Source organism: Ruditapes philippinarum, unplaced genomic scaffold (genome assembly GCF_026571515.1).
Source record: "Ruditapes philippinarum isolate M1 unplaced genomic scaffold, ASM2657151v2 ctg959_1_1_1_1, whole genome shotgun sequence".
Taxonomy (NCBI): domain Eukaryota; kingdom Metazoa; phylum Mollusca; class Bivalvia; order Venerida; family Veneridae; genus Ruditapes; species Ruditapes philippinarum.
In genome coordinates, this window is record NW_026858792.1 from 45,659 (window position 1) to 65,758 (window position 20,100).

Below are 20,100 nucleotides of genomic sequence, written 5' to 3' on the forward strand. Positions count from 1 at the left end.
AAGGGGTATTCGTCAATTGGGATAGATTTACAGGGTATCCATCTGAAACTTCCAAAGGGGTTTAAAACCCTTACCCCCCCAGTTATTTAAAAAAACATATTAAAATTGTTTTGTAATTACTTCCAAAGGGTTACTTTTTTATCGTTTTTACTACCCCCCTTTGGTTTTTTAAGGGGATTCTTTCATGTTTTTGGTTTTTTAACAATTATTATCTTATTTCAGTATAATATCTTAAATAAAAAGTGTAGATGCATTTTATCGATTTACAAGTAGATTGTCACGTTTGCGGAATTTACAGACTATAGGGTCAAATACAAGAGTGCCAGGTCAATATTGTATGACAATATTCGATTACGTGTTGTTTATAGAATTCATACATTCTGTCGACGAAGGCAGTCACCTGACATCCGACCTCTAATAGGTAAACATTCCAATTACCAAGCTTTAAATTCATATTAAATCTGGTTACGAATGTCTTAGCAGTCAACAAAAATATGGTATTTATACAAAAATGTTTCCCTTTAGAACAGGCACTACAAATGATAATTTGATATTGTACGTAAACGTTCGTAATAAGTAATTGAACATTTCATACATTTCAGAGAAATGCGTGCTATATGAAACTTAAATAAAACAATTTTATTTATTTTATTTAAATCTTATCAAAAGAGATTACAGTGTATAGTAATAAGTAAAATTCTATTCTAACACCCCACGTGATTGTGTCACTATAGACAAAGAAGGAACAAACCGGTGTTAAACTGCCAATAAGCACTGGTAACTGGTAAAGGGACTACTTGTATATGCGGGTGCTATGTTTTCACCCTCGATTATATAGTTTACAAGGCCTTTTAAAGCAACCATTAAAAGCATTTTTATTTATATTCTCAATTTTTATACAATTTTCTTTTCATACGATACCGAAATAATATCTCACATAAAATAACGCAACATATTTGATTCATAAATCAGTTAATAAATATCTAAACAAAACGGCGCCAATCCGTAAGCAGCGTAATGACGTCAGTAACTACTGACGTCATCCAAAGTAAACAACTCATTCATAAACAAGCTGATGTTATTACATACATACAAGAATGATGAATTGGTCACTGATGTAAGCACAATACGACGTAAGTTTTTATTGTTGACTTGATAAAGAAACGTTTTTTTCTTATTACATGTATTATCTCTTTTGTTATTTAATTTCTATATCTTCGCAACAGTAGGGTGCGAAAATCGAACAGCGTTATACGAAAATCGGTACCGGAAGTTATTTCCGGTTGAAAAAATAACATTAGTGATCTTCCTTATTTTATCGTGTTAGAATCGAAATAACATCGTCCTGAGAGTTGTATATCGGCTATTTAACACCGGTTTTGTCGTTTTGATGCGAAAAAGTTAACCACTCAGGCCTACGGCCTTCGTGGTCAATTCGTACGCATCAAAACTCCAAACCGGTGTTAAATAGCCGATATACATCTCTCAGGCCGATGTTATTTCTTAATCAACAACCAACGCATAATAACGTAATCATTTTTATTTTCTCAACCCTATTTTCTCATAAGATGATGTTTAAAAAAAATAATGAACTGCTCTTGGCCAAATTAATTATGTAAATGCTTACTAATGAACACTTTCTTATACGTCATATCTTGATATTTAACAAGCCGCAGACAGTTGCAGCAGCAATCGCAACTTGGGCGCATTGTCGTACAGGAGCAGAACGCCTTGAGTCAGTTTCTCCCTCCTTTTATGCGCAACTTCTTGACGCAGACGTCAGAATTCGTCTGGATAATGGTACGACCTTGCTCAAGATAGTCAATGATGATTAGCCCCTAACTATCCAAAAACATTGAAGCGATCATCTTCCCTGCTGATGGCACCCTCTTAAATTACTTCGGAGGGGGTGATCGAGGATGCTTCCACTGCATGCTCTGTTTTTTTATTCTGGATCGAAGTGATGGACCCATGTTGTATCATGAGATAATATACGGTAGATAAAATCAGATTCATCATCGTAATGAGACAAAATATATCTTGAAAAGTCCAGCCTGGTCCGTTTCTGGTCGTCGGGCAACTGTTTGGGGACCCATCTAGCGGAAACCTGAACCTGAATCGCCTGAACTGTACCAAAGCTTATACCCACTTCCCAAGCAATGCTATGCAGGTCTCACCTTCTGTCGCACATGACAAGATCTTTCACAGCTTCGGCAGTTTTATTGTTGGTGATCTCTTTTGGCCGCCAAGGTCGTTTATAATCTCAAAAGCTTTCCGTGCCCCTCTTAAATTCAGCAGCAGTCCATTTTGTCCACACTGCTGTAAGAAGGGGACTCCTTTCCAAGTGTATCCATGCATTCTTTATGGATTTCCTTTGGGGACATCCCTTTGTTACAAAGGTACTTAATGACCTCTCTGATTTCAATTTTCTCCCCGAGGTATAAATGGCACACCACTATACTGATCAAAGTGTGTTTGATGTTACTTGCTCTGTGTAAAACCGCGTGTAACTCGGTCAGTAATGTTCAAGAGTATATCGGTATCGACGTATTGGGTGTAAATGTCAGTGAAGTGGCTAGAAGTATATCGGGCCAAGAACCTTTTGATCATGCTTCGTATGTTCCTGTACTCTCAATATTAAATTGTAAAATTTACAACAACAGCCATGTGTTTGTTTATCCTCAAAGACACGTGACTTGCTTGTCGATATTGGTTGAAATGTCATTTTAACTAAAATATGTTATTTTAAACATATCCACATAGCACAGTCAGCTATCAATTGTCAAAAACGTGAATTAAAGGTAACTTAAGACTTGTTTGTAAACAAGCATCGAAATAATGTTTTGGTTTATTACATAAGCAAAAAGTGCAAAAAATATTGCCGACGAGACTTGATGTTCAACGTCATTTGAATACCAATATTCACTTACATAACTCTTTTCTAATTATTGTGTTTCTATAAGCCATTTCAACCATTATAGTAAGAGTATCAGGGATAAATCTATCTACGGTATTGAATTAATTTGCAATTAAATGTAGCAGTGTACAGGGAAAAACACTGATAACCAGTGTGCATGATTTCTATACATGTATATACATATCTTTAACCTGGAAATAATTATTAGCTTAATTACATATTTAATCGATGACATTAACCAAACTAAATAATAGCTTTAAGTGTCAACAACAGTTCAAGTTAATGCTATAGATTCTATTCAAAATATGTACAATATGTTCATGTTCATGTCTCCCAATTCATGATAGCAAAATGTATATATGTAATGGAGGCTTCTTATTGTTTGTGAATATGTTTCAGCAGACTCAACACTTATAACAACACCTACAAGTACAACTACACCTGCTAAAAGAACAACTGCTACAATTACACCTGCTAAAACAACTGCTACAAAAACAGCAAGATCGATAACTGGTAACAGTTTTATTGCATGCTTTAGTTGAATTCTATCCATTCAAAGACAGAAATTAACTTTTTATGCTTTAATTTCGAGGGGTGAAAGCGAAAAAGGTTCTTAGTGCATTTTCCAAAATTTTACAGGAGAAGCAAAAAACTGTCTCAAATGTTTGTAAAATAGCAAAATTCCACAACACTTTGATTTTACACATAAAAAAGTTAAAGAAACATGTCAATGATAATAAAAATTCTAGGAAAGACTTGGCAAACAAGATATTTAATCAAATGTAACTAAGAACTGTTTCGCACATAACATTTCTCATATTTTGATTTTTATGTTCAAAGCGAAAAGGTTCCAAGTGACATTTTGATACAACAAAAGCATGTGTTTTTCTTATTTAATTTAAGATAGAGCAACATTTTGGCATTTCTAAATATTCAGTAAGAGATGGAGTATAAATTGCCAGATAGAACTGTTTCGGATTTACTTTTTATTTTGAATTCATATTTTAGGTGTGAGACATTCTCTTACCCACTTTCAAGTTCATGAAATTTTGAGTTGGACTGTGTTTAAATTAGAAACATAAATAAAGGTCATAATTGATAGTGTACAAAACTTTTAAAGAACATGATGGGCATTAATTACACCTAAAAAACAAAAAAAAAACAAATGCCAATTAATTTAATAATCATTTTTAGCTTAACTATATGAAGTATATGGAGAGCTGTCCTCCTTGCCCCAGCGTCCGCGTCCAGATTTCAGATTAAAGTTTTGGTGCAGTAAAATACTTAAGGTATCAGCTTCAAACTTCAAATATATGTTCTTTGGCCTTCATGGTCAATTCCTATGCATCAAAACTCCGAGCCAATAAACACCGGTAAGATCGATATTATTTCTTGATCATTACATGTTGTGTGACATGGTATATAACTCTAGCGTTACTACTTCGAGAATTATCCCCCCTTGAAATTTGTATTTATGTTAACAAATGTTATTTTTTTACTGTAACTTCTTGTCATATGGATACTTAGAGTTACAAAATGCAAGCTCCTGTATTCCCAGAATTATCCCCATTTAATTTTTGAAATTCATTTGTAAATTGATTTTTTAGTATTATCTTTATTGTTATAAATTGTATCTGCTATAGACTTAAGATAAATAACTGTTCTTTGTCATTAGTCACATCATGCATGACAAGGTTCATAACTCTTTTTTCAAGAGTTATTTCCACTTTGAACTTATAATTTACTTTAAATTCGTTTTGCTTTTATCATTTTTGTTTTTGAAGGAATTGACTTCAGATTTCAAATTGCTGTCTTTCCATTAAAATAACATTATTTTATTGACAAGATCATTATGTTGTGCAAAATATAGAACATTTGACTGCTTTCTTGATACTGATACAAAAATATATTTATATCATAATTGATTTGTCTTTCATAGTTTTGTCTTCCTTACTGCATCCATTATTTAACCGCCTCCGTGGTCGAGGGGTTAGAGTCGATGACTTCTAATCCAGTAACATCTCTGGCGTGGGTTCGATCCCCGGGAAATGCTTTGGGAGTTTAGCGCGGAGGAAGGTAGTCTAGTACTGGTGTAACTCTCCAGGAACGATGGTTAGGAAACTACCCGCCTATATGACTGAAATACTGTTGGAATAAGGCGTAAAATGAAACAAACAAACAAACAAAGCATCCATTATTTGATGATATGATATGATAAACAAGATCAACAAGGAAAGGCGGCTTTCAATGAACGCAACGTCGAGCTTCGCTGTCTCCTGTGACAGCTCATGTTTTCTTGCATTTCCTGTCATATTCTTTAATATTCAAAATAAAACAGTTACATTCATATTCTTTCATAATCATATTTAAAATGGTTACCTTCAATAAGATATTTATTCATGGAAATTAATGTCATTTCATCCACAACTATTTTGTAACAATAGTTTTTGCATTTATTTTTAAACAACTTAAATATTATAAGCGGCTTAATGAGGTCATTCTTAGCTTAAGTTCCATTCTAAAATGCGCCAAAATGACACTTTCTTATGCTGTTCATAAATAAATTGCGCTCAAATGACGCAACTTATCTGGCATCCCCATGCTGTAGGGTTATTTAGGATATGGGTCTAATGCTAATTTAGATCGGGAAAATCCGATTTAGCCAGTGAATATGATTTTATAATTTGTTCTGATTACCACTGTTTGAACCAATGAGATTACAGCTATTTTTAAATCATATAATAGTGAACAATATTCTCTGAAAAACTTTTTGGACTTGTCTGAAACTTCATTCAAAGTGCAAGAATATCTTTGCAATAAACAGTTTCACAAACAGTCCCAGAATATATTTGAACTGAAAATATATTTTACAAATTGTGCATTACATATAACTTGCACATTTTTTTTATTATATGGGTAACACACTTGAGACACCCCCATGTAGCAACAATACATAGAAGAGATGATATGTCTCAAGGCCAAGTCCCAAAGGCCACCTTCATTAGCATAAGTGTGACCCATAACTATACTTTCTTTTACATTGTTTATACATCAAAGTCACCCATAGCTCCACCTACATTAACATTTTCTAATATCTCAGAGGCACACATAGCTCCGCTTTCATTCATTTTTTTTAATATAAATATAAATAATATAATATAAATACAATATCTTGTAATTTTGTCTATAATCATTTCTACCTACTCACACCAGATTTCTGATTATCATCAAAAATCGCTTTTAACCATTCTAAATATCTCACTATCAGCTGTTATCTCACTTTCAAGAACATCACCTGATATCGTATTGTCATCTAAAGTTGTGGTCTCATTTACTCCTGGCAGAGCCCAGGATCACCCAGGTAAGTTACTGGGATTATCGGGGTGAATTTTTTTTTGCGGCCACATTTACCTCGGCAGTACTACTGTTATTCCCAACTAACACCCTGAGGATGCCCCCGGACCATCCAGAGCCGGCAGAGCCCCAGTTGACTAAGGCAGAGCCCCAGTCGATCCAGGCAGAACCCAGGACGTTTTTGGCAGAGCCCCGGTAGAACCGCAGTGGATTGAAAACATGCAAAAATGATGATGTTGATTTTTATTAATATAATTCGAAATGATATTTTCTGCTATTTAATAAGTAATTCAAGATGATTTTCTGACTAATCCTAGTGCAAGACTGGACAGAAGAGAAATAGGGGAAGGGTTTTATTACAAACAAGTGCAATTATTGCAAATTGCCGTAATTCTTTTGAAATGAACCGAGCTTTGCCGGGGCTCTACATGGATCAACAGTAGCTCCATCGTCATCCTCCGGGGCTCTGCCGGCATTCATCGGGGCTCTACTGGCATTCACCGGGGCTCTACTGTAGCTCTACCAGCTATATCATACCCAAGATCATCCCTAGTTTGTGTCAGCAGAGCTACAGTGCTTCCCTGGCGTAACCCGGTCGTTCTTGGCAGGGCTAAGGATGAAGCTGGTAAAGCTATACCTTCCCGGATCACCCCGGTGATATTAAATATTTTATTCGATCCAGGGTTGAATGCTGAATGTTCCGGATCATCCCGGAGGTTGCAGGTAGAGTTATGAATGAATCCCGTTTGTTCCTTGATCATCCCCGGACGTCTATCAGGGCTCTGCCAGGGTGTGAGACCACAACTTAAAGCTAAGTTTTTTTAAATTATGTCCCTGGATTAATTACAACCAGCTTAAGCATCACTTTCAGTAACATTATCAGATTTCTTACCGTCATCTATAGCCCTACCTTTAATATCATCACACAATTTCTCACAGGCACTCAAAACCCTTTAAGATAGTGCATGATCATTACTGGCCATGTACACTTAGAACTGTTTCCCAATAATTTCATGAGTGAAGTTAACTACGAAACAGTTCTAAGTACCTAAGTTTTCTTCTATAATCAAGACATCTACTCTGAAACTAATGAATTTCTTATGTGATATTATTTAATAATATACAATAAAAGGTTTAGCTTTCAAAATTGCTTTGATTTCACTTATTTTAATGCAGTTTGATTTGTTTTAATCTTGTACATTTTATACTCAATGAAAGCGAAAAGGTTCTAACTGCCATTTGCAGTTAGAACCTTTTCGCATTTTACAAAAAAGGTTAATTTTACTTAAAACCTTAGGACAATTTTTCATTTCACCCTTTTATAAGTAAACTAAATCTTATATTTTGACTTAAGATGTATGTGGGTGTTTATGTTACAAATATATAAAAAAGTGAATTTTGTAAAAAAAATGAGTTAAAACCTTTTCGCTTTCACCCCTCGATTAGTCTCCCTTAAATTCATAAACTGAACGATTATTGAGGAATTCTCTAGAATTATTAAATTTAATTATCAAATATTAAGATCTAATTTTAAGAATAATGAATTTGAAAATTTAAATTTTTTGTAAGAACACTTACGATCAAAATCGACCCATTTGCAAAAACATATATATTCATATATATTTGAAATGTTTCATTGCTATTCTTGTTTTATTGTGCTTGTAACTTTTATTTATCTCTACAATATAAATAATGCAGATTAATACATCTACGGAAATGGCATCATCACTATCATTTCAATTGTTTGTCGTCTACGAAGTTTTTTCACTTTTTCAGAAGTATGTTACAAATCATGTATCAAAAACGCAAACAATAGTTATTTGTTGATTTCTATGTTAAAAGGTACCTTACCAAAGATCAAGGTGGAAGTTGAAGGTGTTGGAGCCTTTGTTGACCTTGTTGTCGTAATACTTCTTTTAGCTGTTTAGAGATATAAATGTATACAATATATAAAAACATTCATTACGTTCAATATGTGTTTCACAATTAAAACAAAATATTTTTTTAATCTAACACTGTCGGAGATTTCCCTTATATATAAAAAGCTTGAACCAATTCCTGACTTAAGATAGAAGTATTCTCAGTTGAAGAACTAGCATGTAATTGTTTAGTTAACACATTTTTTTAGGTATTTTTATCTCTTTATGTCTCATATCAATATATATACATTTAAACAATAAACTCTGATTATTATTTACTCCTAAAGCAATAAACTCTGATCAGTATTTACACCCAAAATAAACACACATCATTTATAAACCACTTATACGAAATATCTTTTCACGTATATACGTCTTTTATACGAAACAATACTAGATACCTGGCGAGCCCAAGCTTTTAACAACTTATGATCAAATAAAACAATAAAATCACCACTAATGAAGAACACAAATACGAATATTTAACAACTCTAAGATACAGTATACACCACAAATATTCAACCAACAATATTATCTTCACAAAATCTAATCATCATCACAAAAGCAAAGTTAAACAGGTATAACTCAATAACCAAAATAACTAATTACAACCAATAAACCCTGATAAATTAAGATCACCACAATTAAATTCAACCAACTTCAACAAATCAACAGAACTCCCTTCAAAACAACAAATTCTCTTCTCAACAAAAAAAAAAAAAAAAAAAAAAAAAAAAAAAAACGCTACACACTATCAGCGTGACTCTCCTAAACTGATGTAAAAATCTCTCCCTAAACTCGCATATTTCCTATCAGACATTTACATGTAAAAATTCAAACCACAGCATCAGGTTTCATTGAAATATGATACACTTCGTTGAATCGCTGAAGAAACAAATTAACTCGGTTTTAAAACAAATATCTACAGTAAAGCTGTACGATTATTCTGACACCTTTTTAACATAGAAATCAACAAACAACTACTATTGTGTACTGTTTGGTATAGATGAAAAATCCTTTCTTATCGTTTTATGTGTTTTGTACAAGAGCATGCATATGCTAGTTTGGCTTAACATATTTAATCATTAGCTCAATTCATAATAGTACAAATTTAGCCTTGTTCTAACAGTTCCTTTGCTGAAGTTTCATTTGAATGGAAACGGTTACATTTTTTGTATAGTCAAGGACTGTAGTAAATATTATTTACATCTACATTTATTTGCATAAATAAAAACTTACTGTCTTTTATATTTACATGTTTATTATAATGTTACGCATATAGAAAATAATGCAGATTTGAAATCTCAACATTCTATGTTATCATAACACTCGATTGATATCCAGTTTGCAGAACAGCATATTTTATTTGATGTGAATTAACATAGATATATTGCGCTGTACTTTTTTAAATGTTAGTATGTGTTTTTTTTCTTTTCCTTTACAGAATATACTATATGCATATTGAAAAGAATTAAATTAGGAATGATTAAGATACTGCGAGGTACCAAGCATTGCAATTTGCAGCATGCAATAAGATTGAATTAAGTCATTCGTTTACCTCCTTATTTAATTGTGATTTCGAATAAGTGAACTTTCATTCCACTCTTTATTCGATTAAATACATGTATTTGTAGTTGGTGTTTTTGTATTTGAAACGTTTACTTGTGCATATGTCGACAATTTTCAACTAAACCACAAGACCACAAAAGAAAACAAAAGAGAAAAATATTACAACTTACGCAGCATTATATAAATAGTTTAGTACGTGTATCAAATACCAATCTGTTTGGTGGTGATGGTAGTTTTTACTCCGGATCACGACAGTAAGCCACATCTGTTTATAGCTGTGTTTTCCTTATATACCATTTGTTTGTAATGCGTATTGTCCTGGGATGATAATTTGGTATTGGAAAAGGCCGTTATTGGGGAAACTGAATATTATTCGTGATTGGAAGTGCCAGAAACTATATATAGTTTAATTCTTATATGAATAAGTGCCATCGCTGTGGTTAAGTTGGTAATCAACGTAACTGTCACTTTAATGATTTGCACTCATAGGTTCTAAATTCTGGAAACAAAGTGATCCCTCGAAAGCATTAATCACAACAATATTACAAGAGAATTTCAGACTCGGTGAGAATTGCACACTCTAACCCTTTGTTTCGCCATGTTATAATGCTGATGTTGATATTGTTTTTCTCTCATTTTTATTAAAGGGATACTCAGGCAAATTAATGATAAAAATATTAAAATGATCCTATGTACTCAAACTACGCTAAAATGACATTTTTGTAAGTCACAGCATGAATTTCTATATTAATTCTATGTGTTTTTGGTTTGAAGCGTATGTCAAAACAGCCATTTTATTTAAGAAAAGAAACACAAATGTCCGCCATTTTGTATCATTTATTGTTTTGACGTGACGTCACTATTGTGGCGTTCTATCCGGTTTGCGCATTGTGTATTTATATGACATGAAATTGGAAATAAAAAGAACACAAAAAATTCAATTCGAAAAAAGCTTCATATATTGTCAGAATACTTATTTTCAGAAAGTCTCCTTGTTGGTGAGCAGCTCCAGTGAAGGAACCGAATAAAGCAGCAAGTCTAGAAAACGGTCGGCTTTCTAGTGAAGAGTTGGGCCTTAGCAACGGTCCGCTTCCCAGACAAAAGCAAATCTTAGAACGGTCCGCTTCCCAGAAAAGAAGCAAATTTAAGAACGGTCCGCTTCCCAGAAAAAAAGCAAGTCTTAGAACGGTCCGATTCCCAGAAAAGAAGCAAGTCTTAGATCGGTCCGCTTCCCAGAAAAGAATCAAGGCTAATGAGCACAGCAAGTCCAATAAGCACAGCAAATCCAAGAAGCGCAGCAAGTCCAAGGAGCGCAGCAAGTCTAAGGATCGCAGCAAGTCCAAGAAGCGAAGCAAGTCTAATAGCACAGCAAGTCCAAGAAGCGCAGCAAATCAGGAGTGCAGTAAGTCTAACGTGCGCAGCAAGTCTAATACCGCAGCACGTGAAAGAAGTGCAGCAAGTCTTATAGTGCAGCAAGTCCAAGGAGCGCAGCAAATATAAGAAGCGTAGCAAGTCCAATAGTGCAGCAAGTCCAATAGTAAAGCAAGTCCAATTGTGCAGCAAGTCCAAGAAGCGCAGCAAGTCTAAAAAGCGTAGCTTATCCAATAGTGCAGCAAGTCCAATAGTGCAGCAAGTCCAATAGTGCAGCAAGTCCAATACTGCAGCAAGTACATGGAGCGCATCAAGTATAAAAAATTATCTAGTCCAATAGTGCAGCAAGTCCAATAGTGCAGCAAGTTCAATAGTGCAGCAAGTCCAATACTGCAGCAAGTTTTAGCTGTGCAGCAAGTCAAGGAGTGCAGAAATTCTTAACTTATAATCACAAGTACCGCTCTGAATATCGATAACCAAAACTTGACAGCGTAAATATATTTATATATGTTGAACGAAAAATCCAGACGCCGACAGAAACACCAAGTAGTTTAAAAACAAGTCATGTGACTTGAACAAACCCTGGAAGTGACAGTAATAGATATTGTGTTTATTGTATGATAGAAACAAGTCTATATCATTCATATGGCATGTTCTTTAATGTCCACAGAGTTCACTGTGGCAACTGTTGTGAAATATTAACACTCTTACCTGACTCACGTGGGTCAAGTTAGGAAACCACCATTTTATTCCTTATAAGGTGAAAAGTTTTGTTCCTGTGACTACCTAGTGTATTCATTTTGAGGACATTATCTACGGAAGCTTATCAGGGCCTCCACTTATCTAAAAATTTCACGTCATGTCAACTTGTTTCTTCTCGTTTTGACCAAAAACAATCAATGAAGACGTCATGATTAATACGTAATACATAAAACATTCCATGAAGACGTTATGATTAATACTTAATAGGTCGAAGTTTTTAATCATTGCGAAAAACTCTGTGAATTACGTGAGCTATTTGTCAATGCGAGTAACGTCTTCGCGTCTTTCTAAATATTTCAGCAAAGTCGTGAAATCAAGAAGTTTCAACAGGATTTTTGTCGACGATACAAAAGCTTCAATCAAATCTAGAAAAATTCAGCTGCAATGCCTAAAAGCTTCTCATCTTTGTCAGTAAATTTTATTGAGAAATGCAAAAACATCTTATCAATGCGAATAAAAATAAGATGACTTAGCGCAAAAACATCTCACCAACTGTAGGCCCGGATACGCTTTCGTAATTAACAGAATAACGAACGAAAAATTCAAAACGAAGAAATGAAATTTTGCCTGCGTCTCCCTTTAACTATTTTTGTATGATCGTTTGAATATATTTTGTTCTTCAAATTTTCTTTTTCTATGTTTTTTTTTTTTAATTTCAGTCTCGTTCCACTATTTATAATGATAACAACTTCATGTCAAGTGATTATTTTTCTAAGATTAATTTAACATTTAAAAAATTCAAACTAATTCAAACATAGTACGATAACGATATTTGACTCAAGTTATTATCCTGGAACAGTACCTCGCATAATTTGAATTCACATTTTACCACATTTCTTTCGAATAAAAAGTATCGGTCATTAAACTTTGATAGCATTCAAAAGTTGTTGTTAAAATGTTTTGAATTTTAAATATGTACGGTATTGCCTTTAGACATAAAATACGATTTTTAACAATTAATGTAGTATTGAATCTACACGGATATACTATTTTATTTATCACATATGAACGATTAACTGTTAAAAGGAGTTTTTTTTTGACGCGCCTTTAGGGAAACGCTAACATCAGTGCGCTTTAACTCTTTAATGTTTGTAATTACATTAGTGTTATATCTTTTTTATTAAATGGCTTTATAACACTCTTGTGCCGCGGTTCATGTGATAAAGTACTTTAGAATCTAAATATTTAATGAGGCGTTTAATCATCGCATAATCTTAGAATTCAAAAAAGGCATATATGCAAGACAAGAAATGAAAGCCATGAAAGATTATACTTTTTTATGTAAATAGATTTTTATCTGAAAAGAAATGATTGATTGAATTCATTTTCTTCAGATTATTGAAAAAAATGAATAAATGGTAATTATTTTGTTACACATGTATTGAATACCAAGTAAGATAAAAAAAAATTCGTCTTCTATCTTCATCAGCAGTCATCATATCATGTCAATATCTTAACAAATATCTATATATAATTTAATGTTAAACAATTATATATTTACATTCCAGATTCCAGTTCAGGCACCGGCACAATAAATACAGATATTTCCTGTGACATATTTGCAATAGTTTTCGCCGTTGTATTGTCGAAGTAGATATGTTAGAAATAGGTTTCAAACATTTTGTACAAAAGGTTTATAAAAAAGCAAGTAAATGTCGGTTAATTTCTTGTTTTCACTAATTATCACCAAAATCACGATGTTGAAATAGACTTTCAACTCAACTTGCTTATCTGCTATTTTCAGTGGTTGATTTGTGCCATTCGTGTTTTCGGAGCAAAAACACAGATGACTAGCGAGGGCGTGGGCGAAGTTTAATAAATGAAACTTCGGTCCGCGAGTTTTAAAATGTTTAAATAAATTTGTTTTCGACATTCATTTTTACACTATCCAAACACTGTGCCGAGTTCCTGTAAAGTTAAGTTTGTAATGATATAAACAGGGAGCTCAAGCAAAAGCCATATGGAATGAATAGACAAAGATACAAGTTTTAGGTGTGTATGAAGTTGTTTTGTTGATTTGCAACGGACAAATACATTTATTTTATGTTAGATAACAGAGCATTGGACATATTTATTTTACACAGATTGACATGTCTCATTGTGCATAAATTGGTTAACATAGTGTATTTATGACGACATTGCCGACAAAACCTCAGATTCATACAACCTCTTACATTTTATTGTAAAAACGAAATTATGTTACAAAACTATGTTAAGATTCTGTAATCACAACACTTATCATTATTAACATAATAACAATCTGAACACATAATAGAATCCTGAAATAGTTATCTTAGAATCGTACAACATATCTTATACGCAAATGTAATTTTATATTTATCACTCATACTATTATGAATATCATAATGTCAAATTACTAAAAGAAAAAAGTCTGCGTTCAAAAGTTCACAATATGCTCCGATACATTAGACTACTGTAACATTGATTTCATAACTACCCTCACGGTGCCTAACTTTTCAGTTGCTGTGCCAAAGGGTAACAAGTTTGCTCTTTAAAACGAATTACATGTAAGCAAGAGGTCTTTTTGCACCTGTTGAATATATGCTTAATTGTTTGAATGGCAGGAAAATAATTAAGAACTTCTGATAGATCGAGTTGCATTTGCAAACAATAGTAACATAATCAGTTATTTCCGTCAGTATTCATATATTGAGCTAAAATGAGGAATAATCGACGAGGTGTTCCGAAGTTAAAAGATCGGTTCACGGTTCACTCGATCATATGATAGTGTTTGGTGATATTGTTACCAAATTACTCCGTTTTTTGTTTTGTTTTTGTTGATTTCTTAGCTCACCAGAACCAGTGTGAGCTATTAGTATCAAAGGGGGATGCTCCGGCGTCCGTCGTCATGCGTCAACAGTCGTCTTCTTCTCTGTAACTGTTGGGCAGATTTACTTCAAATTTGGTATGTAGCATATTCTTGTGGCAGTCACACTTCACTTTGCTCATGTTATTAAATTTTAGGGCTGGGAACGAATAAGGAATTTGATGTTCGAATATTCGTTTTCCATATTCGAATATATTCGAATATTCGTTTTTACAACATTTGTACCAATATTTCTCTTTGACGTATACGTATCCGAAATTGATTGCGTCGAATACTGTACAATTTTAATATGTTTGGAATAATCGACGATTAAAAATACCTATATAACTACGTAAAAGTTTTTTATTTTATATATTGTAAATCGACATAAATGTTTACTTTTGAAATAAATTCATAATTTGATTGCCTTTTGTTGCTGGTCATTTGTCTTCATGGTCTTATTAACGGTAGGTAACTCACGTGACTTGATTGACAGTAATATGAATCACCGTAGCTTCTTAGCCCCCAAAACACATAATTTACATTGAAACTTAACTTGAATTAAATATATTATTTATTTATAATTTTAGATAAGGTTTAAAATATTTTTCAGATACATTTAGCTATAACGCAGTAAATATCACACGGAGTCTTAGTTTCTACGGAATAAATATATTTTGACAGAATATAGACACTGACCATGCTTACATAAAGCACCGATTAATACGTGTCGATTTTTTCGTCTTCACAGAAAGACAATGACTGAATATATATATATAATCGGACAGATTATTGCACAGAAAACAATAAATAAGATAATTAAAATCGGAAAATTACATTATATTCTGTTCAACAGGTAAATTGCAAACTGTGAAACGGGTGTCCTTTTGATCAACTATAGACCCCAAAGTTTTCACAGTTAATTGGCGATAATCGTTGACACGTGTCATACAAACGTGTGAACAACTGGTTAAGTAAAAAGTAAAGGTCAATGATTTAATTTGCTATCTTAATTGAAATTTGAAAGTAATTACAAAAAAAAAACACTTTTTTTTCCCGAATATTCGTATTCGTTTTTCAATGTTCGAATATTCGGTAGTGTTTCGAATATTCGAATATTCGAATATAATTCCCGGCCCTATGTTATTTTAATTGGCCCCTTTAAGGGATCAACAAAGCTAAAAATAGAAAAACCTTTAAACATCTTCTACTATAGAACTTATTGATGGATGATCATCAAATTTTGTTTGTAGCATTCTTGGGTAGGCTTTTATATTTAATTGATTGGCCCCTTCTAGGGGTCTCTATGGCTAAAAAGATAAAAACCTTTAATCATCTTCTACTACAGAACTAATAGATGGATGATCACCAAACTTTGTCTGTAGCATTCTTGGGTAGTCTTTTATCAAGTTTGCTCATATAAATTCTAAAAAACAGAAATACCTTTTAACTTCTATCTCTACAGAACTAATGGATGGACGATCACCAAACTTTATCTGTAGCATTTTTAGGTAGTCTGTTATCAAGTATGTTCATAATTATTTGATCGACCGCTTTTATGGGTCTTTAGAGCTAAAAATAGAAAAAAACCTTTAGACATCTTCTTCTGATCACTAAACTTTGTCTGTAGCATTCCTTGGTAGTCTCTAATCAAGTTTGCTCATATTAATTTCAGTGGCCCCTTTTAGGGACCTCTTAAGCTAAATATAGAACTACCTTTAAACGTCTCATTCTAAAGAACTAATTTATAGATGATCACCAAATTTTGTAAGTAGCATTCTTAGGTACTGTTTTATCAAGTTTGTTCATATAAGTTTGATAAGCCCTTTTTAGGGACCAATAAAGTTAAAATAGAAAAAAAAACCTTTAAACATCTTCTACTATATAACTTATTGATGGATGATCACCAAATTTTGTTTGTAGCATTCTTGGGTAGGCTTTTATATTTAATTGATTGCCCCCTTCTAGGGGTCTCTATGGCTAAAAAGATAAAAACCTTTAATCATCTTCTACTACAGAACTAATAGATGGATGATCACCAAACTTTGTCTGTAGCATTCTTGGGTAGTCTTTTATCAAGTTTGCTCATATAAATTTAAAAAAACAGAAATACCTTTTAACTTCTATCTCTACAGAACTAATGAATGGACGATCACCAAACTTTATCTGTAGCATTTTTAGGTAGTCTGTTATCAAGTATGTTCATAATTATTTGATCGACCGCTTTTATGGGTCTTTAGAGCTAAAAATAGAAAAAAACCTTTAGACATCTTCTTCTGATCACTAAACTTTGTCTGTAGCATTCCTGGGTAGTCTCTAATCAAGTTTGCTCATATTAATTTCAGTGGCCCCTTTTAGGGGCCGCTTAAGCTAAATATAGAACTACCTTTAAACGTCTCATTCTAAAGAACTAATTTATAGATGATCACCAAATTTTGTAAGTAGCATTCTTAGGTACTGTTTTATCAAGTTTGTTCATATTAATTTGATAAGCCCTTTTTATGGACCAATAAAGTTAAAATAGAAAAAACCTATGAACATCATTTCCTACCGAAGAAATTGATAGATGATCAACAAACTTTGTCTGTAGCATTCTTGGGTAGGTTTTAATCACGTTTGCTCATATTAATTTGATTGGCTACTTTTAGGGGTCTCTAGGGCTAACAATAGAAAAACCTTCAACATCTTCTTCTACAGAACTAATGGATGGATGATCACCAAACTTTGTCTGTAGCACTCTTAGGTAGTCTTGTATCAACTTTGCTCATATTTATTTGATTGGCACCTTTTAGGGGCCGCTAAAGCTAAAATTAGAAATACCTGTAAACGTCTCATTCTACAGAACTAATGGATGGATGATCACCAAATTTTGTTTGTAGCATTCTTGCGTAGTTTTTTTTTATCAAGTTTGCCAATATTATTTTAATTGTCACCTTTTAGGGGCCGCTAAAGCTAAAATAGAAAAAACCTTCGAACATCATCTCCTTTTGAAATAATTGATGGCTGATCACCAAACTTTGTCATCAAGCAGTCGTTTCTGGTGAGCGACTCAGAGCCATCATGGCCCTCTTGTTATAAGAAATCTGCCTAAACACTTTTCCGCTGAAAATGTCTATCATTTGGAACTTTATGCTTGTATCATAAATAAGAGGTCCAAGTTAAGCATGATAATAAAAAGTTAAGCTAGACATATTTATTATGATAATATTCTAGCAAAAGTCTAAAATCAAATTAAACGCTTAAACTACAAACTCAACAACAACATAACTTTAACTCCAATAAACTCATATAACCACTACAAATAGAGAATTTCCAGTTCATTTACCATTTTGTTTGCGCATGCAGCTAGCATTGTGTGCAAAAGTAGATTGGCGCGCGACGCACTTTCAGAAACCAGTCTTCACGACTTTTATGATTTCACCATTCACCATTAAAAATGGCATACAAGTGGTTCAGATAAACAGTCTGATGTGCAATACAAACAAAAGTAAAAGATCATAAATGTACATGTTTACTCAATAGCATAATCATTTGTTCAAAAGTGCAACTTAGTGCAACATATACTAAAAAAGGAAATATATTTGCACTACTTGTGCTATACAGGATTGATTCACTTACTTTTGATTGACAATTCCTAAACAAAATATTACCAGCAGATATCATCCTATTTTTAGCTTTACAAAATATAGATCAACATTTGAATCAAGTTATCTGTAATTTCATTAATAAAATCTGATATTTTGCGAAGCTGAAGGGCTGAAAATAGTACTATGCCTCTACGCCACCTTAACTGGCGCGCTGGTGACTTTATCTAATTTGAAATGACGAAAAATATTTGAGCTGTTCCAATTACATAAAATGTTATTCACTTTTAAATAATTGGAGTATGAAATAACCTAAAACATTTTGGCCAGATATACCATCCTAAAAATTATACTAATTGAAAAGGATCGCACCATTGTAGCTATAATAACTGTTTACCGTAACTATTTGTTGTAATCGCTATTCATCAATTTATACAGTTTAAATGATTATAATCCGAATGAACCACAGTAAGTACTGTTAAATGTAACGCAAATAAAAATGATAATTTCGGATATTTCCTTTTACCTTTTACCGAATCGTTCACCATGATGTTATATTTTTCGTTTAGATAAAGTCGTATCTTGAAGAGAAGAATGCGCACAACAATGTTTGTAAACTGGTTGGCTGTAGATTAGATTAATTTATTTCAATTTGATGCACAAAAATGGATGCCGCCAACAATCATCCTCAACACTGTGTAGAGGTTGTATGACCTGTCCGTAATAAAGGTGTATATATATATTTATATAGAGGATATATGTTTAGTTCAGTGTAAGATCGGAATATATTTCACCGAGTGAGCACCAAAAGGAATATTTCACGAGTGGCGCAGCCACGAGTGAAATATGAACTTTTGGTGTTCACAAGGTGAAATATATTTCGATCTTACACTAAACTAAACAAATTTTCTTTTTATTATATGCAAGGAAACGTTTTTAAAATACATCAAGCCTAATACTGAATGAAAAGCGCGCAAAATTATAGTACAACGTGACGCCATTTACGACGTCGCGTCATTAAATAGGTCCCCAGTACTGTGCACGCTGGTTTTTCACTGAAACAACGTAAGGGGCTTAAATTCAAAACAGTGAAATTATCAAAGTGGTAATTTCACTGTTTCAAACAGTGAAATTACCAGTTTTATGTCACTGATATATTTCTATAAACCACCGAAAAGCATGTAATAAATATATATATCTTGCTAAAATTAATAATATCTGATTGTGCAAAGGTACTTTATGTGCCTTGACTTAATAGTGTTGTGCAGATTATGATTAACAATACTTTCCTAAACAGTTTAACCCTCTGAAGATTTAGCTTCAAAAATTTGTTCCTCAACTAAGATGACCGTGATTATAATTTTGTCTCAACGACAACCCTGATATAGCATACTTCGTTTAAGTAAGGTGAACTTTCCAATAGTTATCCACTTTTAACACGCTTTATTGTTATTGTTTTGTTTCAAAACATGCATATTCGAATGCATTGGCACTTGTTGTCTGGGTTTCACACAAACCGGCTACGCATCCATATAACTGACATTGAAGTCAAAAGTAAACTCGATTTATATGTCTATAAAACAAATTACCTGTACTTTTAAAAAAGTGTAATTCATTCTTTCTACTCAAACTGTAATTACACGACAATCTGGAACTAATATTTTAAGAAACTCATTATCGTCCGGTCAATACTCGTTTGCTATAGCGTCCTGCAGTTGTCCGTGATAGTGCAGGTTAGATTTGTTAAACAAAATCACATAATGGCGATCATCAAAGCATGTTGTCGCTCTAGAAATG

At 33.1% G+C, this 20,100-nt stretch overlaps 1 protein-coding gene and 1 long non-coding RNA gene across 2 annotated transcripts in view; both read left to right on the plus strand.

Moving 5' to 3' along the window:
* Positions 1-1,835, plus strand: part of LOC132754290 (uncharacterized) — a 28,502-nt gene extending 26,667 nt beyond the window's left edge. The window contains exon 4 of the mRNA XM_060744904.1: positions 1,671-1,835. Within this exon, the coding sequence (XP_060600887.1) occupies positions 1,671-1,835 (165 nt within the window). The remainder of the gene's footprint in view (positions 1-1,670) is intronic.
* Positions 1,836-3,121: 1,286 nt separating this feature from the next.
* Positions 3,122-13,549, plus strand: LOC132754289 (uncharacterized). The gene is made up of 2 exons (XR_009629061.1): positions 3,122-3,430; positions 13,401-13,549. It is a non-coding gene; the product is annotated as an uncharacterized LOC132754289 (long non-coding RNA).
* The last annotated feature ends 6,551 nt before the right edge of the window (positions 13,550-20,100 follow it).